Genomic DNA, 27,058 nt, shown 5'->3' on the forward strand with positions numbered 1-27,058 from the left:
TCCGGGTCTCAGCTTTGATTGGCTGCGATGTGCTTCAGCGGTTTTATAATAAGCGATGACCGCACACCTGAGACCACTTGGTAGTTAATTTAAAGTTCACGCTGTGCCCACCAGATTCATTGGCTCAGATCAATTTAAGACGCTGGCTCACAGTGCATTGCTGCTGAAATAATGAGAATACACAAGGCCCTATATGCTTATGCAATGGTTCTCTATATTTTTATGTGTTTAATCATTTTCTTCATGGGCGGATTATGAGCCAGTTGGCCCCTGGGATGTACAAAAGGCCCCACCACCTCTCCTAGTGCATATGAACATTCAAACTTAAGTTGTTAAGCGTCTTTTCTGGTGTTGTCTGTGTCATTTTGTAGTTATTATGCATCTTTTTGTGGTTTTATGTCCCTTTGTGGTAATTATAGAGTAGTGTGTGGCCATGTTGTGTCTCTTGGGGGTCCTTTGCGCCCTTTGTGGTCATCTTGAGTCTCCTAGTTTGTATGTAATCACCCTATTTTCGTATGCATTGGTCTATATTTGCACTTATATTATCAGCTTACCAATAACCTGTAAAGCATGTAGGCTACCTGTGTGGAAGGTGCTGTACAAATAAATTCTGATGTATTTATTTTTAATTTATGTTGAATGTGCACTGACAAGATGGGTGTATTTAACTGTGGTTTTTAAGATTTTTAATGGCTGGATTTTATTTACTTATCTTAATTTCCTTCTTTCCTCTGCGTTATCATATCATCATGTTGTCTTACCTGTTGTAAAATCACTGATGCTGTTAATCTCAGTTTCTGATGCATAATAGTCAATTTGATGTGAATCCAAGTCTCACATGGCATTACAGCTTTATCTCTATCCTGTAGGCTTAGGCACAGGGCCACATAATATTATGCACAAATCAAGGCATTGATTTAAGAGGATATTTAGTCTGCAACGGATTTGTGTGGCTCTTCTGAAAGCCCATTTCTCCTGATAATTTACCCTGATGAATCAGCCGAGACAGGCACACACTGTAGTGGAATATTCTCTAATAGCCTGTAATTGCCATAACAACCTGGGCTTTGTACCACCAGAGCATTTGGGTTATTATTTATGCATCGGTCCCAATTTACACAAACATTACATACGATGTTAATAAATCAGTTCCTACTACTAGCACAGGTGTGTTTTCAATAATGCACTCAGCTCATGTGCATGACTTGGTGTGGACAGTGAGGATGAGCTCATGTCATGTCTGGAGCAAGGACCCCAGCTTTGTGCGGGCGGACCACGCCCCGGCCCCGGCGTGCGGTGCACCAGGCTAGGTTAGCACACAGCTGCTACATCCGGGCGCTCTGCTCGGTTTACAAGCCCTGCGAAGATGGCGACTTCAGGGAGGAGTGCATTATTATCCTCCACCTCAACTGGACCTAAGAGCACGCTGGAGAACTCCAACCCAGAGGAGGATGACGGACAGGACTTATGGTGGGCGAAGCGTTATTTGAGACGGGTTATTATGGGATGCGTTTGTGGGCGCGGAGGGACCATTGTGCTGGGATGAGGATGGTTTGACAGCTAGCATGCTAACGAGGCTAGCTAGCATCAGCACCAGACTGACTGGTGACACAGCAGCACTAGCTCGCTTTAGCTCCTCGCTGTTTGTGAATGGATGAAGGAGTCGTGTGTGGCCGTGTTGTAACGGGGCTCTTCTGTCTGCAGGTCCACCATCCTGAGTGAAGTGTCAACCCATTCAAGGTCTAAGCTACCGTCTGGGAAAAATGTCCTGGTCATGGGTGGGTATCTGTGTGTGTGTCTGCAGTCTCCTGGCTAGCCAATAAGCATCGTTAGCTTCATCTCATGCTTATGCACCCTGCTAGACTTAATACTGCTCGATAGCTACGAGGCTAGCTTGTTCTGGGCTGATGGTGCTTTTGTGTTCACGCCTGGTCGGCTAGCACACAGAGAGGGGAGACAGGTGTATTTTCATGAGCGCCTACACAGACGCACGGGCACGGGGCGCGCGCGCACACACAAACACACACTCCATCATCTTATGAGAGCGATCCGGGCCGCTTTGAAACACTGCAAGTCATTCTAGCATCCAGTGGTGCTAGGAGCAGCTAAGTGGAGATGATGCTGAGAGGACAAGACAAACCATCAGCCTTTTATTTAGCCGGGTGCCTCCCCGTCTCGCTCTGTGCTCATGTCCCGCTGCTGCTGCACACACACTAACACACACATCCGCCCGGGATAATCCGCAGCCTGCTACCCATTCCTGCTAATCAGCGAGTTGGTTACCGATGTAAAGCTTCACAGCCATTTGTCTGTTATGCTGTGCATGACAACATCAGATAGCTTTATGGTGCATTGAGTCCCCCTGTCGACATCATATGGCACAGTGCAAGAATGGATGCAGCCTTGACCCTTATCACACACACAATAATGGAAGTCATGCCAGTGTTGAGGTTTGCAGCAGTGCTAGGATAAATGCAAAGCCCATAGTCAGTAAATATACACTAGAGTTTACAAGGGCTGTTGACCTTTAATGAAATCTGCATCTAATGAAGCTGTGTGGCTCAAGTCACAGGATATAGGATTGATTAGTGATTAATCAGTTCAAGTAATTATCTTATTCCAGCCTCTTAAATATGAATATATGCTCTGCTTTCTTTGCTGTGACCGCAAACTGGATATATTTGGTTTGTGGACAAAATATTTCAGGAATTCATCTCATTTTCTGACATTTTATAGACCAAACAACTAATCAGTTATTCATTCATTCATTCTCTGCAACCGCTTCTCCTGTTAAGGGTTGCCGGGGGTGGGGTACACTCTGGACAGGTCGCCAGACTATCACAGAGCTGACACATAGAGACAGACAATCATTCACGCTCACATTCACACCTACGGACAATTTAGAGTCCCCAGTTAACCTAACCTGTGGGAGGAAGCTTGAGAAAACAAACTTCACACAGAGAAGCCCCGCTGGCTGGCAGTTCTGAACCCAGAACCATCTTGCTGTGAGGTGATAGTGCAAACCACTGCACCGCCGTGTTGCCCAACTGATCAATTAATCATGAAAATAATCAACAGATTTTTAGTTGCAGCCCTAGTGCTACTCATATATTAGTGTAGAGTTGAAGCGATTAGTTGATTAATTGATTATGTGATTGACAGAAAATACTAATAATCGCCTAAGTCATTTTTCAAGCAAATTGCCATACATGTCCTAGTTTCAGCTTCTCTGTTGTAAGGATGTGATGCTTTTCTTTGTCCCTTGTGACAGTAAACTGAGTGTCTTTGGGTTTTGCTGCATTTGTCAAAATTTTCTGGCATTTTATAAACTAAATGAGTAATACATTATTCAGTGCACATTAATCGTGGTTGGAAATAATGGTTAGTTACAGTCTTATATTTGTGCAGTTTTGTGCAATCCTAATTCTGCAGTGTGTTACTAGCACAGCTCATAGCAGGACAGAGGACAGCAGGATGCATGGATAAGTCGTACACCTTCAGCAGTGATGTGTTGTGTTGGCTTCAGTTAGTAATGTGCATGTTTTGCCTATTTGAATTCACACTCCCTCTCATTCAGACTGAAAGCATCTATGGTTGAGTACTAAACTGCAGTATTATTATAGCAGTGGATGCTGACATGAACAAGGCAACGACCTATAATTGTCCACTATGCATAAATCTGTTTTGACTGATTTTGTGTGTTTAGGTGAGGTGGGTTCGGGGAAAACCACCTTGGTTGCAAAGCTACAAGGGGTTGAAGAGTTCATGAAAGGGCGTGGCCTGGAATACCTTTACTTCAGTGTCCATGACGACGACATTGATGGTAACCAGCAAGTGCTAGTAGTCCATAAGTCTTTTTTTTCCTTGTCTTTTTTATCCCACCACAGAGTACCTCTGATGTAATGTATGTATATTGATGTGTGTGTGTGTTTAGACCACACCAGGTGTAATGCCTGGGTGTTAGATGGAGACCTTTACCACAAAGGTCTGCAGGGAGTAGCTGTGCCAGTGGACTCGATCGGTAACACGTTGCTGCTGATAACGGTCGACATGTCGCGGCCATGGAACGCCCTGGACTCTCTCCAGAAGTGGGCCGCCGTCGCTAGGGAACACATCGACAAACTCCGGGTCGCCCCGGAAACGCTGCGGGAGCTGGAGCACAGACGTGAGTCATACTGACAGCAGTCAGGTTAAAAAATAAATATATGTCAGTGTTTCTTGGTGGAAATGCTCCTAGCAGTGTGAAGACAGTTCTTAGATAAGAAGCCTTGTTATCAAAGCTTTATATTGGACTACTAACCCTTTAAGGGTTTGTCTTATGAGGTCAGTTATGACATTAATGATGCCATATGTTAATATAACCTAGATCTCTCTGTTTAATAACCATTGTGTGTGTTTATGTTGTTTGTATATGTAGTTGTAAAACAGTTCCAGGAGTACACAGAGCCAGGCAGTGGGGAGGATGGCACCCCGCAGAGGAGGAGTGAAGACGAGGAGAGCGTGCTGTTGCCCTTAGGAGACAACACACTCACACACAACCTGGGAATACCAGTGGTGGTCGTCTGCACCAAGGTACACACACTCACTCACTGCTGGCTTATGTGTGGAAATATATTTTACTTGCTTGCTGTACATTATTCTGAAACTTGTGAACCCTATGTGAAATTGTTAAATAATTCCAAAGTAGAATTGTCCTTGTATTTGCATTGCATCTACTTACATGCACTCACCTGTGTCTGACACCTACCCCTCCGTCCACAGTGTGACGCCATCAGCACATTGGAGAAGGAGCACGACTACAGAGACGAACACCTGGACTTCATCCAGTCTCACGTCAGACGTTTCTGTCTGCAGTGTATCCTTCACCAAACACTGTTTCTGCTGTGAGCTTAAAAGTACACAAACAAGAGTGTATAGTGTCAGACAACAGAATGAAACTTTTGGTCGGAGAACAGTACACGCCAGGGTTTTAATGAGGCTGTTGATCAATACCCCTGACTCTGCAGTTTTCACATCCGATGCGGAAATGTAAGGCATTCATTCACATTTTGGCCGTATCTCTCCGAGCATCCAACTATTCAGTGATGAGGGACGGTGATGCAACCGAGTGACCGGCGGTACAAGGTGTTTTGTTCTCAGGGAAAAGGTTTCAAGCAGTATTGTTATTGCAGTATTTTGGCCTCTGTAAGCTGCACCTGATATTGCTTTGTTGCAATGAGAGTTCCATAAAAGTCATAGACGACCCAGCGCTGCTTGACAAAGTTTGTTTTTCAGAGTCATTTCTCCAGTCAGTGCTTTTCACAGTTATTGCATTTCAAATGAGCCAAGATTGCACACTGCTTTAGTTCTTTAGTGAGCTGGTAGCAATCAGTCAAAGCCTGAATCTGTACTTCTGTACTGTTATTATGAAGAGATGTGGATTTTCTGCCGCTGTGGTGTTAGTTTTATTTTTGTTCCTGGAATTAGAAATGGCCGTGTTGCAAAATATCCTTGACAGCTGTATTAGATGGGGCGTCTCTGCTTTACACATCAGTGAAGGAGATGAAAAACCTGGATATCCTGTACAAATATCTGGTCCACAGACTCTACGGCTTTCCCTTCCACTGCCCGGCACAAGTGGTGGAAAGAGATGCCGTCTTCATGTAAGCCTGTGTTTTTGTACGTACACTGTGAGGCCACCTGTATATTGTATTTAACCCTTCCTCTGCTCTCTCAGTCCATCAGGTTGGGACAATGAGAAGAAGATCGCCATACTTCATGAGAACTTCCAGACAGTAAAATCAGACGACAGCTTCGAGGAAGTAATAGTCAAACCGCCAGTCAGAAAGGTACAGGCTCCCACTAAAAAAACGCTAACTTTGAGAGATCCTCTTGGGCAACAAATTGATTACTGCTGTAATATAATGTATCATCACCTTCTGCATTATTTTTTTACAGCCATTGCGATAAGCTTTGCCCAATATCCCTGGAGGGATCACAAGATTTTTTTATGCAATCTAAATTATTAACTGTTGTAGAGCTACAAAGAAAGCCTGGAAGCGACTTTTAAATAACATTTTTTCTCGCTTGTCACCAGATTGTACACGAAAAGGAGATTCAGGCAGAAGATGACCAAGTGTTTCTGGTAAAACTGCAGGTCAGAAAACATTTATGTTTGTGTTAAAGCCAGTCGCCACTTGTGGGTACTCCAATTAAATCTGACTTGAGGGTCCTGATATGTTAATTAAATACTAATTGGAGTGAGTGTGCATATTGTGCTCTAATTTGCAGTCGCTGCTCGCCAAACAACCCGCTGTGACAGCAGGGCGACCAGTGGTGAGTAATCCTTGTTTTTCTAGTTTGGGCTAATAAGATAAAGGAGAGCCCCCTCCATTGTTCACGTGTGTGAAATATACTGTTGTCTTTAACAGGACACCACCAGTAGAGCGCCCACTGGCTCCCCTAGGACGAGTAATCGCTCAGCTGCGGCTAACGTAGCAAACGCCATGCCACAGTCAGGTACGTCATGCATGTCATAGCTGCACACATCAACCCATTAACACTGCTTTGTGTATGTGTGTGTTTTTTAACTGTAGTCCCTATACGCTGCAGGTCAGACCAGTGAGGGTGTGTTGGCCAACTTCTTCAACAGTCTACTGACAAAGAAAGCTGGGACAGGGAGCCCCGGGACGCCAGGTGGTGGTAACAACACTCCGGGAACAGTACGCAAGTCAGGTGAGAGTACACACAAGGCGGCAGAGGTTATTTATGATGCCTTGATTTTGCAGCATAGAGTAAAAAGTGCTCATTTATTCAGTCGTTTTCTGGGTTAAATGTCATTTTCAGTTACTCCCCATCACTCAGCTTCTTTTTTGGTTTCCACCTCCCATCTGCCACTCTTCATTTTCGCGCCTCTTTCCTCTCCTGTCCTCTACTCCAGACTTGAACATAACACATGGTAAAGAAAATCATAAAAGGGTCTGAGCAAGCAAACACCCATCATCTTTATGCCTGTCTGTAAACTTGTGTGACTGTCTTTTCATTCTGACAGAGTAGCTTTGGTCATTTTTAACCTGGACCCTATTTTCAAATGGGAATAACAGTTTTTGAAATTATTTCAGCGTCTAGCAAGAGCACCACAGCCAAAACAAGCTGCAATGAGGGCATCTGTGAACCATCCATTTATGTCCATTAACCTCCTGAGACCCACATTTTTAATTTTTCCTAGCTTTTTGGGATCAGTAGGACTGATAGGTATAAAAACTAAACATTATCAATGATAATAAATTCCCAATGTCCTCAAACGAGACAACAGTAAAGTTCCAATGTCCCTTAATGATGTCCCGATGTCTTTAAAATGTCTTCAAACGAGTACTTCCTAGTTAACATTGTCTTACCTTGATACTGTTGCTAAAATTGGTCAAATGTGTTGCCATATAAAACTACAAACATTATTAATCATAAATAAACAATAAAATGTGATCAGGTTTTGAACCTTGTCCACTTTTGTGTCGGGATCAGCTGCAGTCTGGCTTGGCAGAGATGGCTGCCATTTTGTTCGTATTGTGGTCTTACTACCACCAGATGGCACAAAAAAAGTGTCCAAGAACAAGGACAACAGGTCTAAGTTGAGTAGAATGAAGTATAAGGTCCAGTAAACCCAAAATGTGATGTCCTCATATGTGGACACAGGGTCTCAGGAGGTTAAAAACTGCTTGTTTTAACACTGACAGACTCAGATTGTTATTTTACATGTGACAATATTACGGAAAGAACCCCACAGAGGTCGACCTTTTTTTAGATTAAAGTCCTTTTTGTGTAACCAGAAGCAGCCCCGAAATCACTATCACCAAAGCCACCAGACTCCATTTAAACAAATCGTAATTTTAAAGCACACTTCATTCAGAGTTTACAGAAATAAAATTAAACTCACAATATTGTCTTAGTTCGTCTTAGCACTGTTTAAACAATCAGCAACTCTGGTATGATTAAAATAAACCCATAAGTTGCCCAGTTAGATGTGAAAATATGCCGCCTTTAAACACACTAAAATTACTGTTGATTTAATAGAGTCTGGTGGGTTTGCTGATAGCAATTTTGGATCCGTTTCTGGTTAAACAAGAGGGATCTTACTAATATTACTACTAATAACGTGAGCCTGTCAGTGTCAGAAACAAGCACTCTTAGTGGATGTACACTGATGATGCACAGATGCCCCAACTGGCTACACTGCAGCCTGTTTTATTGCTGCAGTGCTTTGAAAAATAGAGTCCCGATTGAAAAACACCAAAGTTACCCTCTAACTATGCTCATAGTGTGTTGTGCAATCTCACTGTTAACATCACTCATAATTTGTGTGTATGTGTATGCACTAGTCAGAGGATGCTGGCCACGTTAAGGTGTGTGTGAGAGAGATACTCCTCATATATTATTGCTTGTGTATGTCATCGTTCATTCTCGGAAGCATCCTTGTATTCTTTTGACCCTTTCCCTCCCCTGAGCCTCCAACTTTCTCCAGCATCTGAGGAGGAACAATGCCGGGATCAAGCTTCCTGTATCACCCATTTACTTCTTGTGTATACACACACATGGACTTAGTTGTGAGCTATAAATTATGTCAATTTATTTATTTAGATTATGAGACTAGATTAGGAAAGTCTTGAAGTTGTGGTTCAGAAGATGATCCCATGGCTGTTGAATTACTTTTGCACCTTATGCCTTAACTTTGTTTTTAGGAATGCAGGTAGCTTCATCAATTGCAATATTTTAAAGCCTAAGCACCACAAAAAAAGTAAGAAAAATAAATTTAAAATAAGTGTACTGATTTCATATTAATTGCAAGATCCAGATCAACGTCCACAGAAGCCGCACTCTTTTCTCTTCACCTATGTGGTCGGGGGAAAAGTGCCACTCATGCCAGAATCATTTTATTTATTTGATTGATGATTTAATGACAGTCGCACCCCTGATGCTTCCCCTCTGATTACCCTGTCTCCATTCTGCTCCTCTACCTTTTATTTGGCATGTTGCATTGCATTTCTCATCACTAACATCTGCCAAAAACATTGCACATGATTCTAACTAAGGCTGAGCAATATGGAAAAAATATATCTTTTTAACAGATATGATATATATGTATACCATACACCCAATATTCATTAATTCTCTGTCAAATGGTTTAAGATAGATCATTTAGATAGAGCCATATTTTTTTTATCATTTTAACAATGCACCGTCAAAACTGTCAGACACACTCAAACCCAACATCTGTCTCCGGCAATAAGGACAGTTTTAAAGGTATATTTAACATATTTAGAGCAATAACAACTAAAATGAAACTATATTTATATACGTTCACTATTACCAAAGGTTTGTTTGTACAACACAAGCATGAGGAGGAGGTAGAACATGATCACATTTGTATTATTGCGATATAAAATACAAATTACAGCAACCTTGATGTAAAGAAATTGTTCCGTTTTATCTAAATACCATAAGTAACGGTATGACATTACTAAATATTAACAGAAACTAATCCAATCAACAAAGTAAAGTTAAACTGCTTTAGCACCTCTGTATCACAGTATGCACTCCTCTCTCCCTTCTGTTACCCAAATAACTCGTTATATAGCCGTTGTTCTTCTCACAAATTAGATGAGACACATTGAGAACACTGAATCCAGTCATGTCCTGTGAAATTTTTGTATTACATTGGAAAAAATAGCCTAATTAACAATAATAAAACTGTTAATATTATCTCTATATTGTGGATTTTTGTGCAAATATTCAGTATTTCAACAAGCTCTTATTTTAATCATGTGTAATGGTTTTGATCTTTGTTGCACTGGGCCTTAACCACTCAATGCTGTGTCATTTATTGCACCGACTAAAGTGCGTCTTTGCTGCAATGTACTAATTTGTACGTGTGTTGCTTGACGCAGGTTCGAAGCTGGGCCTGAGCGACGTACAGGCGGAGCTGGACCGCATATCCAGCCGGGAGACTGACTCAGACTTGCCCAATGCCAACGACACCCCTGCCACTGACGGCCAGGACACATGAAGACCAACACACTTTTCATCCTGCTCCCTACCCGCCTTCCACCTCCCTCGTCCGCCCTCCCTTCACTCTCACCCTCCACTTCATCTCAAAGATGCGGGGAGAAAGACGCACACGGTTTCCCCTCCCTGTCATCTTTAACTCTCTCCTCAAGGAGAGGAGCTCACCCTCTCTTCCCCTACCCCTTTTCCCACACCTCATTCTCCTCTCCCCCCCTCTCTCTTTCTCTCTTTCTCTTCTCCTCCTGGCTGTTGCTCTGATGGCGAGTATTTGTCACTGTTACATAGAAGACTGTCTGTTACATGAGAGTCGATGGGAATGGGGTACCGATGGTGGTGTGGAGGTTGGGGTGAGAGGTGGGTTGAAAAAGATTGATTACAGGAATGAAAGCGAGAGTGTGTTATCCATCCATTCCTTGTGATGGTACAGTTGGTGTTTTTTACTGTAGGAACTGCTAAAGGGTGCATGTTGAGGAAACTGCACTTAGGGTACGATATAGGGATGACTGTGTGTGAGTTGAATGTGTGTGGGGCAAGTCACGCTTGGCCAGAGGAAGAGATTGAGAACAAAAAAACACAAAAAAAAATGCCTGAAACAAAATTGCAAACAATCTTGTTTTTTAACATGAAGGGACATAACATACCAGTATTTGTGTGTGTGCGACTGTGTGTGTGTGTGTGTGTGTGTGTGTGTGTGTGTGTGTGTGTGTGTGTGAGTGAAAGAGAAAGAGAGGATGATGAAGAGAGTTAAGGAAGTTACTTCAACCTAGACCTGTTTACCGAGAGATTTTTGGCTGTTTGCATTTCAACCAAAAGGCAGAAACATTACTATGCTCTTACACTACATGCTCTTAAAATAGTGCACACACTATTATTACAGCAGCACTGTCTGCTAGACTACACAAACCAAACATGACAAAACATATGAAGTTCACACTCAAGCGCGAGTCTTGTGTAGAGGGCCCTTAAGGTCCAGCATGATGGCACCCAGTTCTACAATTGGCCAAACTTCCCCTCATGTTAGATACTGCTCAGACCTGTAGATAACAGACAGTGCACTGAAAGGGGAGGGTTGTAGAGGGTAGGTGGGTGGGCGGGTTGGTGGGTAGCGGAGCTTTACTTGTACAGAAAGAAGCACTAGTGATTCAGTTCCATAGTTACTGCGGGTGGGGTGGTGGGTGGGCAACGGGGTCAGAACAAGGGAGGGTCACACCAAGAATGTACAGTCATTGTCTCGCTGATTGGTCCTGTTATTTCAGACGTCTGTGTTCAATTCAGTTCAGTTCGTTCATGGTCTCCTTAGAGAAATTTGACTCGGAGCTTGGTGTTGGCGTTTGTATAATCAGATCTGTTAATCAGTCAAATAAAAGGTGTATTTATTCGGATTCATCCACCTGGCGTCTCTTTGTTTTTGTTTCATTACCAGTCATTCCTCCTCTCCTCGCTCACCATACAAAGCTAGATTTGTCACAAAGAACAAAACCTGCTTACAGTTGAGGCTCCTTCAGTTAGATAACCCGGGTTAAGCCAGTGGTTCTCAAACTTTATCTGTCACGCCCCCGTCAGAAGCCGATATAAGTCCATGCCACCCAGCCCACAATTTTTTATCAGTCATTAGCAATAAATGGGAAAGCAGCTAATAAAAACTAAATAAATAAAGGTGTTATTTGTTTATTTCCCCTACATAAATCAGAATTATTCACCTTTGTCTCACTCCATATTTTTTCATCCACGCCCCACAGTTTGAGAACCACTGGGTTAGGCACATGTTGGTGAGCATCCACCTGCTGTTGTGACCTTGCGTCGGTGTAACACACTGAATTATCTTGTTTTCAAAGAATGAAATATTGGAAACTATTTTGAAAATGTCCAAATGTCAGAAAATTGACATATGAATGGCTAAAGTGTAAAAGCAGTTGGCATCGTATCAGCACTGCTGTTAGGAATACAGTGCAGAAACAACAGGGTAATGGAGGGACGAGGCACTGGGTGCACAAAGTAACAGAAACACATTAAAATACAGTTGACGCTGAGACATAATGTTACAATTAAATTGCCATTTTTGAGGCCATTAAGTGTTTTTCAGTCTGTTTATGAGGGTCTCATAGATAACTCAAACTCAGGAGCCTCATCCTAAGGCATTTGCTGCAGGATTATCGCATTGCAAGTGGTTTCTGTTATTTTGTCCAGCCTGTGTAGGCACTATGGCTGCTGCCGTCCAGCAGATTCTGATCTGTAACTGCTCTGAAGGCGGGGTGGGCTGATTTATTTTGTTCACGCACACACGGTATATTTACACAATCCTTCGGTGTCTTATATCCAAATAATTTCTCTTGATGTCTTCATAAGAACACTGTTAATGTGCAGCTCACTTTAAAGCATCGATCTGAATGTCTTTTCATGCGCTCTGAGGAGATAAACAGCCTACAATACATTTAATCTCACACCAAATATGCACACGCATAACTGATGCAAGGAATAAGAGCGACTACTTTTGCCAAATAAATGAATACAAGTGTGAGAAAGGAGGTTGCATCACAAATCTTGTTATGTGTTTATAGGAGAGGTTCCTGATGTCACATTGCAGACATGCAGTAGCTGTGCTTTACACTGCCTTGCTGTTTACAATGCTGTGTCTGTCATTACTTGGGTAATAGAAATAGACTCACTGCTCTCTCTGCCACAGTTGGATAGACAGATCTATTATGATAGGTTCACTTTAAGCAGCGTGTGGAGAAAAATGTAGTGTCACATTTCTATTTGCTCTGCTATGTGGTCTGTGTTATGATTACTCTCTCTCACTTGGATATTATTCATACTCCTCGCATACATATGACTGATTTTTTATTTGCCTGCAACACATTTCTGTCCCTGTTTGAGAGAGGCTATGAATATAAAACGTTGCATCTGATTATTGCGGTATAACAAGTGATCATAAGTTTCCTTTTTACGTTTCTCGCAGCGACACCAGAATGCTTTCCTCTTACACTTTGGACTTTGACCTTTTCTACTCTGCAGCATGTGTCCGGCGCATGAACAAGCACGCTGCTGTGTGACACTGTTTTAATTTAACATCAATACATATTCTTGTCATATATCTATGATAATAGGTCAAATTGAGCTTTCCTATTGGTTAACTGGAGCTGTGTGTATTTCATGCTGAAGTAGATACTCAAGTACGCTAGATGCATTTAAGTGGATGTTGGATATCAGACTTACACAGGCATGTGCGCTGCAATTAGATTACAGCTAGTCGATGAATAATTGCCCAAAAAGGAGATGCATACATAGGGAATTTTATACAATACCAAGAATAAACATATGTAATGTTGTTAGGCCATTTAAAGACACACAAAAAAGCCTGCATACAGCAGAGTGTGTCTGTGTTTTACTGTCTTAAATGAGTTAGTGATGGATTGAGGTCATTACTTGTCTCAAGTTGAGCAGTTCATGTCACGACACAAACAACTCTGGAGACAAATGATTAAATGTCAATGAACCCACAGCACAGTCTCATGTTATTGTGGCCACTGCATGTGTTTTTCCTTACAACTAGTGTTTTGTTTCTAAGAGGGATCAGATTATGGGTGTCTATAGAAAATTGCAATTCAATCATAACATTCTACAGCTTTCTACATGGTTTCATTCTTTGATTTTTCTTCCTCCTTCAACTACTGCAGTTTTTAATTTGCAAAATAATTCCCAATTTAACTGTGTTTAAGTGTGATGAATGAGGATGAGAACGATGGCTGACAAGCACCTCTCATATTTGCCAAAACCTATGACTAAATGGGATTAAAAAAAGATGGATGAATTAACTAGTGCTGTTAAGGGAAATGTTTTTGTCTCTGAGTTAACTGCATGTTAATCAACTCCCACTATCACATCACAGCAGCTCATGAATCACATTCCATACTAATGAATGCTCCTTGCCCTCCCCACCACTACAGCACACATCCTTTATTAAAGAGGGTGAAAATCTCAACACTGACATAGCCGACTTCTCTGAGCATAAAACGATATCAATATCTGCTGTAAAATAACTGTTTCTATGATAAAACTTTATTTAAAATGGCGCCCTATTTTTTCGAGTGCGGCAGAATACTGTATTTTCCCCCCCTCGCCATCTTGATGTTCGATCGCACAGGCGGAAGCAGCATCTTCGGCGGAGCAACAGCGGGTGTGGTTCGGACTTCTACGGGTGGTTCACCTAGCAGCCCTTTTCCCATTTCCAGCCAAGAGAAAGGAGAAAATTTTCCTGACAAGAACCACGGAGGAGCCGCTCGACTCTGGTAAAGATACCATGTTCGCTACAGCTATTATATAACGAATTTACGGCGCGTCAATGTTCGCTTCACCAAAGAAAATCATCTTTGGCTAGGGAGGGGGCTCCGGTGGGGTTTTCTGATTTGGCTGGCAGCATAGCAGGTTTTGTACGGTGGCGCTTGGATCTACTTTTCATACGTCCTGGTTAGCTAAGCTAATCAAACCAGAATTAAACATTTGGAGGGTTTGCTTGAAAGTCACGATTCCAATAATGAGCCGATTTGTAGTGATAATGAGTTCGAGTACGGGTTGCGTCTGTGGGCAGGTCTTAATAATTTAGGCTTTGTTGAGTGAAGCCGAAAACTGTGTTTGTTTATGTTAGCTAGTAGCTAACTAGCGGAGGGGTTAGCTACGCACGTTAGGTTAGCTTAGCGAGCTCTCAAGGTAAGCTAGCCAACCTGTTAGCTAGCGGTGGTGGCTAATACATGCTAGCGTTTCGCTCCTGAATTGTATGCCCTTCAAATGGTGGTTGATGTAACTCACACAGTTTGATGTGGTTTTTAGTTGTGATTAGGTAGCTTGTTACACTCCTAGTCAGACCCACCGTGAGAGGAGGAGTCATGGAAGTGATTGCGGGGCGGAGGGGGTAGTTTCTCTCATTGGAAACCCAAGCTGCGAGGTCGGAACTTGGCCGTGGTAGGGGGAGGGGGAGAAATATGCCTTTGATGTTCTTTGCCGCTGAATGGTGAATTGTGTTCGTGCTGGCCTGGAAATACCCACCGCTTTGCTCTCTCGGCTGGAGGTGGAGGCTCGGCATTTCCCCTCATAGCTACGTTAGCAAGCCAAACAAGCGTCTGAATCACAGGTAGCGCAGAAGACTGGGGTTTTTATTATTGAGACCACGTAGGAGAAACGCATAAACATTACGATTAGGTTTGGCGTTGGCAAACAAGAATTCAAGGTTGAGTGCGAGTTGTCTTATTTTTCCTCTGTGTGCCTGTTTCCTTTTAACGCAGACTTATCTGCTGTGCGGGCTGAGGGCAGGCAAGAACAATGGCTACCCAGTGTAAGTATGAAAAACTTTAATTTAAAAGTATTATGATGAGATGAACACTGCCCTTCATAGTTCCTTTTAGATCCATACATAAGAGTTTGTTTGTACATAAGTACATGACATACATAAGCTTTGAGACACTGTGGAAATTGGGGGGAAAATGGGAGCTAGGTGAGCACATGTCACAGTATGCCAAGTAATTACAGTTCGTCTTTTGTTACATCTGAGTTTCTCCTCCAGGAAAAAAACGTGCTTGGGAATTCAAAGAGGAATATAATGTCTACGTACTTAAACTTATAATCAGCACCCGAGGGCATCAGTTATTAAGAGTATTAGCTTTTTCTTAGTCTAAACAGGACTGTTGTCTCTCTAACTTTGTGTCCCTCTTTGTTCTCCTGACAACTAACTACCACTTCTTTAACTCCTACATCTCCTTTCTGAATTAACTCAAGATTAGGTATGTTATGATATTACATGTGAGTACTGAAACCTTTAAGATCAGTCTTTGTTTGTTTTGACTGAAAGCGAGAAACTAAGTTCAAGTGAAGTGGGTGAAATGAAGATTACTCCTCTCCTAAACTGTCATTCTATGTGTTTCACTATTTCTCCCCTTTTGTGCAGCTGATTTGATGGAGTTGGACATGGCAATGGGAGACAGCAAGGCTGCAGTGAGCCAGTGGCAGCAGCAGTCCTACCTGGATTCAGGCATTCAGTCTGGAGTCACCACCACAGCACCATCTCTGAGCGGCAAGGGAAACCCTGATGCTGAGGAGGATGATCCAACTCTCTACGACTGGGAATTCAACCAGCCCTTCACTCCTGAGCCCACAGGTATAAGAGATACTGATACAAAAATATTGTGATATTGACAACATTGGGATTGTGTCCTTTCATCGTATTAAGTGTCATATCGCATTACTTTCAGACATCGAGGGGTATGCCATGACCCGGGCCCAGCGTGTGCGTGCTGCCATGTTCCCCGAGACTTTGGAGGAGGGCATTCAGATCCCACCTACCCAGCTGGATGCTGCCCACCCCACAGCAGTGCAGCGGCTGGCAGAGCCCTCTCAGATGCTGAAGCATGCCGTGGTCAACCTCATTAACTATCAAGATGATGCAGAATTGGCCACCCGTGCCATCCCTGAGCTTACTAAACTGCTCAATGATGAGGACCAGGTATGTGTACAAATGAGTGAACTATCACATGAACACACTCAAAAGCTAAAATGGTGCCTGCTGATTAACAAATGGTATAATTTAAGTTATGCGCAATACAGTTTACATCATCTCCCAAACCACACGTAACAAACATTGTCTCTGTCCCAGGTTGTCGTGAATAAAGCAGCTGTGATGGTGCATCAGTTGTCCAAGAAGGAGGCCTCGCGCCACGCCCTGATGCGCTCCCCACAAATGGTTTCGGCCGTTGTTCGTGCCATGCAGAACACTGGTGATGTGGAGACAGCTCGTTGCTCTGCTGGCACCTTGCACAATCTTTCCCACCATCGCGAGGGGCTCCTTGCAATATTCAAGTCTGGAGGCATTCCTGCCCTGGTCAAGATGCTAGGGTAAGGAACTGGCCCTGTGGTTCTCTTCACTGCATATGTGCAGTATCAGTGTCGAAACAGCAAAATGGTCTGAAGCTAGGAAGAACAATGCTGAGAAGATGTTTTAGAGTGGTTGGTGTTGGGGTTTTTGCAGCGAGTGCAAAAGTGTAGGAGAGAGTTGTTTGTTGGATTTCCTTGTCGCTCAAATTTGTGTCGGGATACAATACTGCACTTTATCAAATGACTGTTGACTGCGTCCCATTGGCCACTGATTGGCAAAGTATGTTTGTCTTATGCCTAGTTATGTCCAGCAGGCCGCAATGTTCTAATAATCACATAGGCCCGTAGGACAATGCACAAATAACCTAAGAAGTGTTAATTTTGTGTGTCTCTGTCACTCCCTTACTGTCCCCATTTTGTTTTCTCTCTCTAACTCTACATTGCTAGTAAAGGCTGGACACTGTTAAAAAAATGCAGCACTCTGCTGCAACAACTATGAGTCTATCAATCATGATTAGCAAATAATGAGTCAGTTGCAAATAAAGACAATTGATGTTCAAGGTATAACTTTCACAAAGCATTAGCATGGTTTGCCAACCATCACCTGCATGGAGAGTCACATCTTAACAATCATAACAAACTAGAAAGTATGAGACTAACAGTGTGAAAGCACAACTGACTCATCACTTTGCTTTGATGTGAGAAAAGCACTGTGAGAAATAGTTGCTATTACCTCATATAACCAGCTCCAAATCTTCGCTAACCAACTACATCCTCAAAGAAGACAATACTCCACAATGTTACAATTTTTTAACTGTTATAAAGTTTTCCTCCCTTACTTTACTCTTTGTTATCTCCATGAAAAGCCAGACCACACAACCACTACAAGTTAGCTAGCCGGCAAGTTGCAACCTGTTGGATATCACGTGTGTGTTTGAAATTGCACGTGGAATCATATTACCACACTTAAAATGTAGGATGACACAGTTACCTGAGAGTGGACGATGAACCACCTGATTTTCTTTCACTACGTACAGGTGATCACCAAATAGATTTAAGTACAGGTAGCAATTTAGATTATCTACCCATCATGAGTGGGTGTTGATTTACAAAGTTACTTTATAGTTTCCAGAAAAAAATTTGCAGTGATTTGAGTTTATTTTCCCAATGTGTCAATTGTTTCTTGGATGTTGTATTATAAGGGCAGGTTTGGACAGAGTTTGGCAAACTGTGTCGTACTCTTGATGTGCTCCAAAGTAACAAACATCTGGTTTTGCCAGATTGCCACTGGACACAGGGCTTCTGTGGGAATTTAATATGTAGATTTTTCAAGCTAATTTAATTTCAATACTTTATGTAAAATGTCAGTTCATCCCAACAAAACTGCTATGCCCGCATTTACAGCTGATTGTAATGACTTGAACCAACTGTGTCCAACACATGCGATTAAAAATTATAATTTATGTGATGATTAAGTGTGTTTATCCCTGGAAAGGTATGTTGATTATTTGGTATTGTTTGGACATTTTCCCAGCTCTCCAGTGGACAGTGTGCTGTTCTACGCCATCACCACACTCCACAACCTGTTGTTGCATCAGGAAGGGGCAAAGATGGCAGTGCGCTTGGCTGGAGGACTGCAGAAGATGGTGGCCCTGTTGTCTAACACCAATGTCAAATTCCTGGCAATCACTACTGACTGCCTGCAGATCCTTGCATATGGCAACCAGGAAAGCAAGGTATTGGAAGATAAACATATTAACGCATGCATTTACATTAATTAAAGCATTCATTCTGTCCAGATGTTAAAGCCCCTGACCTGTCTGCTGATGCCACTTGGCTGGCAGCAGTTTGTAACATCCAAATATCTTTGTTTTAGCTGATCATTCTGGCCAGTGGTGGTCCCCAGGCCCTGGTCAACATCATGAGGACCTTCACATATGAGAAACTGCTGTGGACCACAAGCAGAGTGCTCAAGGTGCTCTCTGTTTGCTCAAGCAACAAACCTGCCATCGTTGAGGCTGGTACGTGCAGAACTGGAATGGAAAACACACAAATGTTCTGGTCTAACTCATTACAGTATAACTGTGGGCATTTTTACAGGTCCTGCATACATTTTCTAGTTGTGGTTGCTACTAAGGTGAAATTCCTCTGATGCAATGAATTTGTATGTTCTTTATCTTGTGTGTGCAGGAGGCATGCAGGCCCTGGGGCTTCACCTGACAGACCCCAGCCAGCGTCTGGTCCAGAACTGCCTCTGGACCCTGAGGAATCTTTCAGATGCTGCCACTAAACAGGTACAACACACTCTTCAGTGTGCACAAATGTTAACTACTTATGATTCCCCATGTTCAATGTTAAGAACTCCTACTTGGTAATCATTTTATTAAATGTCCGTGGTGTGTAACAAAAAATATCGATACATAAAACACTGATTTCTCCGTCCACTCACAGAATCCCATTTAATACAAAGTAATTGATAAAAGAAAATGCTAAATTATTTGTAAAGTGTCCATTCCTCTCTACTCATTTGTTTTCCTCTCTTCCAACCTGTCTTCTGCTCTCTCCAGGAGGGAATGGAGGGTCTCCTGGGGACCCTGGTCCAGCTGCTGGGCAGTGATGACATCAATGTAGTGACATGTGCTGCTGGCATCCTCTCCAACCTGACCTGCAACAACTATAGTAACAAACTCATGGTCTGCCAGGTATGTAGTATACACACAATATTTGAGCATAACTATGTATCTGTGCGATGCAGATTGTGTATTGTGATTTAAATGCTTTGTCTGCAGTGTCGTATTTCTTGTCCACTGATTGATCTCATTACATTAGGTTGGAGGCATTGAGGCTCTGGTGCGAACGGTGCTGAGGGCCGGCGACAGAGAGGACATCACAGAGCCAGCAGTCTGTGCCCTGCGTCACCTGACTTCCCGCCACCAGGATGCTGAGATGGCCCAGAATGCTGTGCGCCTTCATTACGGCCTGCCTGTGGTGGTCAAACTACTGCATCCTCCGTCCCACTGGCCACTAATCAAGGTCATTAGCCATTTTAGTTTTGGATCAACCTTGCATATGGTAACATCATTTATTAACATAATTCAATTCCAACAAACTAAAATATCTTTAATTTTCCCCCTATCTAGGCCACAGTCGGACTTATCCGCAACCTAGCTCTTTGCCCGGCCAACCACAGTGCTCTGCGGGAGCAGGGAGCCATCCCCCGACTGGTCCAACTGCTCGTCAGGGCTCACCAGGACACCCAGAGACGCACCAGCATGGGAGGCAACCAGCAGCAGTTTGTGGTGTGTAACCAAGCCAGCAACCCTTCAAGTTTTTTTTAATAATTTGAACATTTAGAATTTTTTGTTTGAGTTCCCTGATTTTCCCCTCTCAAACACATACAGGAGGGTGTGCGTATGGAGGAAATAGTGGAAGGCTGCACAGGAGCACTGCACATCCTGGCCCGGGACGTCCACAACAGAATTGTCATCAGAGGGCTCAACACCATTCCACTCTTTGTCCAGGTATAAACCTAACCCCCACTCAAACCAGTCCCTCCAGGATTTTGCGATGTTGCGTTAGCCACAATTAGCGCTAATTCTGCGCAACGTTGCATTTTTGTCCAATCTTGCAGATGTACCACAAATGTGACTATTTAAAGTGGATAAAATCTTGTTTCAATGTAGAGCTGCACTCAGCGTATTGATCTGCTCAGCTCCTCCTTTCCCAGTTCTGTCTCTGTTTATCAGGAGACTACAGCTAGGGCAGAGTGGCACACAGTGACAAGGACGACTGTTAACATCACATAGCTAATGTCACCCAAAGTTTATTAACAGGGTTATGACTGAGTAGAGCTGTTTCGTTCTGGTGTGGGCAGCAACTAAACCCGAGTGGGGCCCATTTCTCAGCACAGAGCAGGCGAATTTTAAAATCTTCCTTAGTGAAGATGCTTGTCATTCCGAATGCACAGCAAAATTTAACAAACCACTTTGGAACACTGGACGGAGGCACACTGGGCTCGCCCTGACCTGACAGTGAAGCTGTGAGGCGCACAGTGGCCTCCCTCTTATCTGATGCTAACACTACTGCAGTGTCTGCTGAATCTGTAATGTAGCCTTTTTTTATTGACGATCACTCGCTTTACAATCAGGTAGGCCTGTTTCATCCTGATATGCATTCTGTGTCACTGTACTTTTTTATGTAATTGTTTATTTCTGTATGATTAAAAAAAGAATGCCTAAAAATATTGCAAAATGCATTGCAATTTTTTTTTAGTAAAGCTGCAGTGAAATCGGGTGTTTCAGGACACAACAATCACAAAAACAGCCTGCAAAATCCTGGAGCGACTGTTTCACTACAGAAAAACACTGACCGCCCACCTATGTAAATGTCTTTGTTAAAAACTCTTAGCATTTGGTTTTGGAAATACCATATTTGCCAATTAGCAACTTTGATTTCCCTGTCCCGCTCCCTCTTATTATCTTTCCGCAACAAACTTGCCCCCAACTTTCTTTTGTCTTAATTAAACATCTTCTCTTTCTCTCTGCTATTCGCTGTCTCCAGTTGCTGTATTCTCCAGTGGAGAATATCCAGCGCGTGGCAGCAGGTGTGCTGTGTGAACTGGCTCAGGACAAGGAAGCTGCCGAGGCAATCGAAGCTGAAGGAGCCACCGCACCCCTCACTGAGCTGCTGCACTCCCGTAACGAGGGCGTTGGTGAGTATACATTCATAAAAAACAGACTGTGCACACATTACTGATTGTCGGTGTACTTGACTTGTGTTGTTGTGCATTGTCTTCTGTAGCAACCTACGCTGCAGCTGTCCTGTTCCGCATGTCTGAGGACAAGCCCCAGGACTACAAGAAACGTCTGTCAGTGGAGCTGACCAGCTCTTTGTTCAGAACTGAGCCCATGGCCTGGAACGAGGTACACACACACACGCACACACACACACAAACACAAACTGATGTTCAAACATATAAGCTATGGTCAGGTGCAACCTAGACTGTGTGAGTGCATTCACACTGAAAAGGTGACCAAATATAAAATGTAGACTAAACAGTGTCAGTTAATGCTGTATACTGTTACTACATCCACTCCTCTACATGGGCTGGCTAATGTCTGGCTTTACTCATCACTCTTTTGCCTTTTATAGACTGGAGACCTGGGACTGGATATGGGAGCTCAGGGAGACCCTCTTGCTTACAGGCAGGATGGTAAGTGCCTGTGTTATCTGTAATGAAATAAAATCCCTTCTCTGTTTCTCGCCAATTATTTCATCATCCTTTGGTTGATGTAATTTGATCTTTATGAGTTTATAGAAAACAAGAAATTTCATATAAGAAACTTAATTTCATCGTCCTCCCACCTCTTCTCTCCGATGTATCATTTGATGCCACCCAGCAATTACAGCTGATCACTATGGGTTTGTTTAAAATAACACAATCTAGCCTTGTGTCTCTGTGATTAGAGCCTTTTGCACCAATTCAGTAATGTTTGTCTGTCCTTTGTCTTTTCCAGATGGAGCCTACCGGGCCTACCCAGCAGCCTACGGCCAGGACACCCTTTTGGACCCCATGATGGAAGGTGCGGACTACCATGCTGACACTCTGCCCGACCTGGGTCACCACACTGATCCATTGCCAGACCTTGGCCACACCCAAGACCTGATGGACAGCAACCAGCTGGCCTGGTTTGACACCGACCTGTAGGATTGGTAAGATAGACTTTCATCCAAGATGTAAGTTCATAGTGAAGGTAATATTGATGTAAATATTGATGTTTTTCTGTCTTTGCTCTTTTGCAGTTGTATTTTGATAGAACCTGCATTGTGATTGGCCTGTATTGTCTGAAGCAGCATTATGATTGGCCTGTAGAGTTGTTGAAGGTAAAGAGGGGAATAAGAGGTCTTGGAAAGTGCCTGACACAAGAAAACAAAGAAGATGGTTGCCATGGGAATGTTTAAGCAAGTTGAAGTAGGGGGGGGGGGGGGGTTAAAGTATCGGAGAGATGTGGAATCACACAATGGAGGTCTCGGAGCAGGTTACCTATATGGATGAGTGCACATGAGGTGGATCTTAAAAGTTTGAAACACATATGTTTTAGCCTTGCCTGTATTCTTATCAGTTTTTTGTTTCTATTTTTCTTATTCTATTTTTTTATTTCTTTTTGTATTACTCATTCTCTGTTATGGTACTGACCCAGCTTGCCTTCGCACTAGCCATCTTCATATTCTCTTCGATGCTAATCATTTGTAATTTTCTTTTTTAAAAACGTATATTACATGTAGTGTTAAGTTATAGTGATATTATACAATGTTCCTTTGGTTTATGGCCGAATGTGTAGAACACTAATAATCAGTTGAATTGTACTCTGACTTAAAGTGTAACATTGTGTAGTTTTTTTTATAATCTCAAAAATGGAGAATTATGCATTCTTAATATGTGCTTGTTTAAGCATAAAGTATGTCAGTGTCACAAATGTTCTAAAGAGGGAGATGGGGTGAAATTGAGGGCGGGTGGGGATAAATCTAGAGACAAGTGTTTTATATACAGTATCACTGGTAGGTTAACAACTATTTTGTATGCTATCATTGGATGTCTGATAGAAAAGTCTTTAACGCTATCGTTGGTGGTCTAATAAAACTCAGTTTTATGTGCTATCAAGGGTAGCTAGGTTGATGAACCAGTTGTAGTCCTGCTGTGCTTATTTTGGAGACGAGGTTATGACACGGCTGAACAATAAAATGGCATTTTATTTCATTTGGTCTGTCCCGTGTCTTCTGTCCTTCCATGTCATGGTGATTGTTTGCTTTTTTGACAGACAGACCTGTGTTTCCAAGCTTCATTATGCTGGTAAATGAATGAAATTATAGCACGTGAAATTACCTTCAAGTTGTGTCGCACTATTCTGACATAAATACAGGTAATCAAAATTCAGCAGCAGTATTCTCCACACTTAAATGGTGACATCAGATGAAACATCAAAGCTCCAATACAGAAGTTTAAAATGAGGCAGCATTAGCTTAAGATGAAACTTATTTATGTAACGTGAAAGTAATTCAACTTGAAATTAAAACTTGGGTAATTTAGAACTTTAGGTATATTAAAACATGACTGATGTGTGAAAAGATGCACTGGAGAGATTGTAAAAAGCTTTGAAATCACACATTTTTGGTGAATTTCCAGAACTGAAGTCATACTAGGAAGGGATTGGTACAGAAAACTTGCTATTTGAAGCTTTGATTTAGCACTAATTGTATTTTTTTTAACAATTCCTGATAGAGCAACGGAAAAGAGAAATGCTTACTTGCTGCATCTCCTTTTGTAGGTGACAAAAAAAGATAACTATATTGCCTCACTGCACTGCCACCCACTGTATTGATTGCAAGACCAATAAGTAAAAGTTTCCTCAATGTAAAAAAAAAAATAATGGCAAAAGATAAACCAGTTTTTAAACCAGTGGGTTTTGCAATGACTCATTTTAAATTACCAATGTGTTAAGGTGCAGATTTAACTGTGAATTTAGCCAAAAATGATGTGTTTCTAAGGTATTTTATTTTTGGAGATGCTTCTCTACAGATACAGATACACATGATGCCATTTTTATTTTTGTTTTATCTTTGCCATACTGTGAGTAGTTCTTTTTTTATTTTCTTAGGAAAGCTGTTATGTAAAACTTAAATGTATTTATGTCTGAATTAACATTTTCTGTAAGGAAAAAAAAGGTAAAACTGGCTAAATGGCTACAAAATAATTTGACAGGCTGCTAAAGGTTGAAAGCTATCTGAAAAATTGCATATTGTCTTTTGCAAGAGATCTGCATTTGGCTTAAGTGCACCTAACAGCAGTTATGTTTGGTTTGAGTGTAAAAAGAATGAATATAACCTTGATTATGACCTGTGTGTTATTAATTGGGTAGCAACTTCTGTTTATTTTTAAGCAGAAATTGTGTGCTGTAAAGATACTCTGGAGTTTGTGTGTGAGAGAGTATTTGTCTTAAAAAAATAGTAGGATACACCCCAGGGAAAACATCTGTCCTGCTTCACTCACACGCTAAATCCTACCAGCCTCACCACTAACTGTTCACTCCAGTAATGTGTCATATCCGGAGCCTCACCAGCTCACAGTGTATTCGAGTTACACACAGACAGTTTTGGGTGAAACAGAAGGAACATCTGACACAATAAACCTTACGGAAATACATCAAAAGTGCTTTCATTGTGCCAAGAGGACTTCGTAATAGTTTAGTGACTTAAAAGAACCACAGTCTGTGTATTTCAAATACAACATACGGTATACCTGAAAGGCAAGCTCATCCCAGCCAGTATCACAACTAAGAACTTACGACATTTTAGTTTATTCGTCATCACTGCACCTCAAGTGACTCCTCTGGTGGTGACATACTGTAAGTCAGAAGGATACAACTCTGTGGCATCACTGTGGTCAAGGCTCCTGTAGTTTCTGCTGCTGTTGTGTATCTCAGAAACATAAAAGCATATGACTGAGACAGTCTGAAGGTATCTGACTCAAAGCCTTTCCATCCTCACAAAGAGCTTTCACATTTCATTCGCTCAAGGTTAAACATCTGATGACAGTTACCATGAAGCATTGTGTGAGCTAACATGTTTGAAATGTAGCTGACGTTTTTGTACAAGAGAAGATGAGTGAAATAAAAAATCAGACACATTTCTAAAACCCCAGTTACGAGACAGAGAGTTATAACAATATCTTCGTGCTTGCATAAGAGTCAGGGGGAACAAAGACATGCTAGAGAGAAAGTTTGAAGTGGTTTATGAGAGCAGTTCAACAAAGAACGAATAAAAGTTCCTTTTCATGGCATTGTGGGAGATTGGGAAGGCTGTGCAGACCTGACTGAGATCGTTATTTAACCTCTGCAATAATAGGAAGAAGAGTTGTCCTGTCAAAAGTAAAAAGGTGTAAGAACTGTTGTTGGTAATGTGTAGACCCTCACCCTTATGTGGAAGTGCTACATTATTATAGGCCTTTAAAGCAGCCCTTTAAGCTCAATGGGACATTAAAGGGACCTTGTGTATTCCATGTTAATGAGCACCTTTTCATGGCTGAATGAGGTCTGAATCCTCAGGTAGGGTCGTGTGCATGAGAATAGATCTTGTCTAATGGGTCACCCAGGTGTGCATTAGTTTTGTGAATGAAAATGTTAGCAGATGATCCATATATCTACATATTTAAATGATACAATGTGGGCCTATAGGACTTTTAAACCAGCTGGATTCAGGATCTCATGACAGCCTTTTCTGCCATTTTAGTTAGATTTTAGTAACTCTTGTGCTTGTCTCACTCCAGTTTTTACTCTAATAGGCACTGGTTTTGCTTTTGCCCCTTGAAAACACTTCTTATCTTGTATATTTGTACATTTTGACAGATATATTGTTTCTAAAACTGGGCTCAGTGAGTGAACCTGACACAGGAAACCCACTGGTTGTTACTGGTTCTGGTATAATCAAACAATGAGCCCTATAATAATATGAATATGTTCATTCTCTGTAACAATGACACTGCAACATATACCCTGTGCATGTGTTGCGTGCATTCAAATTGAGTCTCAATACACGTCTATTCTTATTCTTCTTTCACTCACAAAAAACAATTCAAACAAAACTTACAGTGAAGAATATCAACACATGACATCTTCATATCATGTATGCTCTCATGCCTAAATATGCTTTATCATGCACATTTAGCAAATATGACAGTTACATAACAAACAGAAGAGGATTTTTCCAAGCTCCTTTACTCGTGTCACCTTAAGTCATATTATTTTAATCACACTGAAACTAGCTGATAATTTGTGTTAAGATCAGTGTATGAGGAACTCTTGCACAAATTCAATAATTTAGGCTATATTTACAGATAACTGTGAAACTGGCTTCCAAAAAAGCAGCAATTGTTCAAGTGGACCTGTAGTCAGTGGCCCACAGATGTTTTCACCTCATTAAAGGAACAATAGGTTCTCATTAACCTGCAGTGCACACCCTCTAATGTCCTATTGTCCCAGCAGGACTTACAGTCAGGTCCATAAATATTTGGACAATGATACAGTTGTCGTCATTTTGGCTCTGTACACCACCACAATGGGTTTTAAATGAAACAATGAATACCTGCTTAAAGTGCAGACTCTCA

General features: G+C 42.0%; 2 protein-coding genes across 3 annotated transcripts; both read left to right on the plus strand.

Annotated features, from left to right (window-relative positions):
- Positions 1 to 1,333: 1,333 nt before the first annotated feature.
- dync1li1 (dynein, cytoplasmic 1, light intermediate chain 1) lies at positions 1,334 to 11,425 on the plus strand. 2 transcript variants are annotated; one of them, XM_050035146.1, is made up of 14 exons: positions 1,334 to 1,470; positions 1,705 to 1,778; positions 3,707 to 3,823; positions 3,935 to 4,165; positions 4,418 to 4,572; positions 4,762 to 4,855; positions 5,507 to 5,642; positions 5,717 to 5,828; positions 6,077 to 6,136; positions 6,271 to 6,315; positions 6,411 to 6,498; positions 6,592 to 6,714; positions 6,920 to 6,937; positions 9,921 to 11,425. In XM_050035146.1, the coding sequence occupies exons 1-14, from the start codon at positions 1,367 to 1,369 to the stop codon at positions 10,037 to 10,039; spliced, it is 1,476 nt and encodes a 491-aa protein (XP_049891103.1). In that variant the 5' UTR covers positions 1,334 to 1,366; the 3' UTR covers positions 10,040 to 11,425. The 2 variants fall into 2 exon arrangements, with proteins under 2 accessions (XP_049891103.1, XP_049891104.1); XM_050035147.1 differs by lacking the exon at positions 6,920 to 6,937.
- A 2,746-nt stretch (positions 11,426 to 14,171) lies between these two features.
- LOC126383648 (catenin beta-1-like) lies at positions 14,172 to 23,656 on the plus strand. The gene is made up of 17 exons (XM_050034227.1): positions 14,172 to 14,327; positions 15,318 to 15,367; positions 15,977 to 16,186; positions 16,281 to 16,531; positions 16,682 to 16,920; positions 18,434 to 18,635; positions 18,776 to 18,920; positions 19,090 to 19,193; positions 19,467 to 19,601; positions 19,729 to 19,932; positions 20,040 to 20,198; positions 20,301 to 20,420; positions 21,460 to 21,610; positions 21,700 to 21,821; positions 22,051 to 22,111; positions 22,416 to 22,611; positions 22,702 to 23,656. Exons 2-16 carry the CDS (start codon positions 15,355 to 15,357, stop codon positions 22,604 to 22,606), a joined length of 2,307 nt encoding a protein of 768 aa, XP_049890184.1. The 5' UTR covers positions 14,172 to 14,327; positions 15,318 to 15,354; the 3' UTR covers positions 22,607 to 22,611; positions 22,702 to 23,656.
- Positions 23,657 to 27,058: the final 3,402 nt, after the last annotated feature.

This window comes from Epinephelus moara, chromosome 22 (assembly GCF_006386435.1).
Source record: "Epinephelus moara isolate mb chromosome 22, YSFRI_EMoa_1.0, whole genome shotgun sequence".
NCBI lineage: Eukaryota > Metazoa > Chordata > Actinopteri > Perciformes > Serranidae > Epinephelus > Epinephelus moara.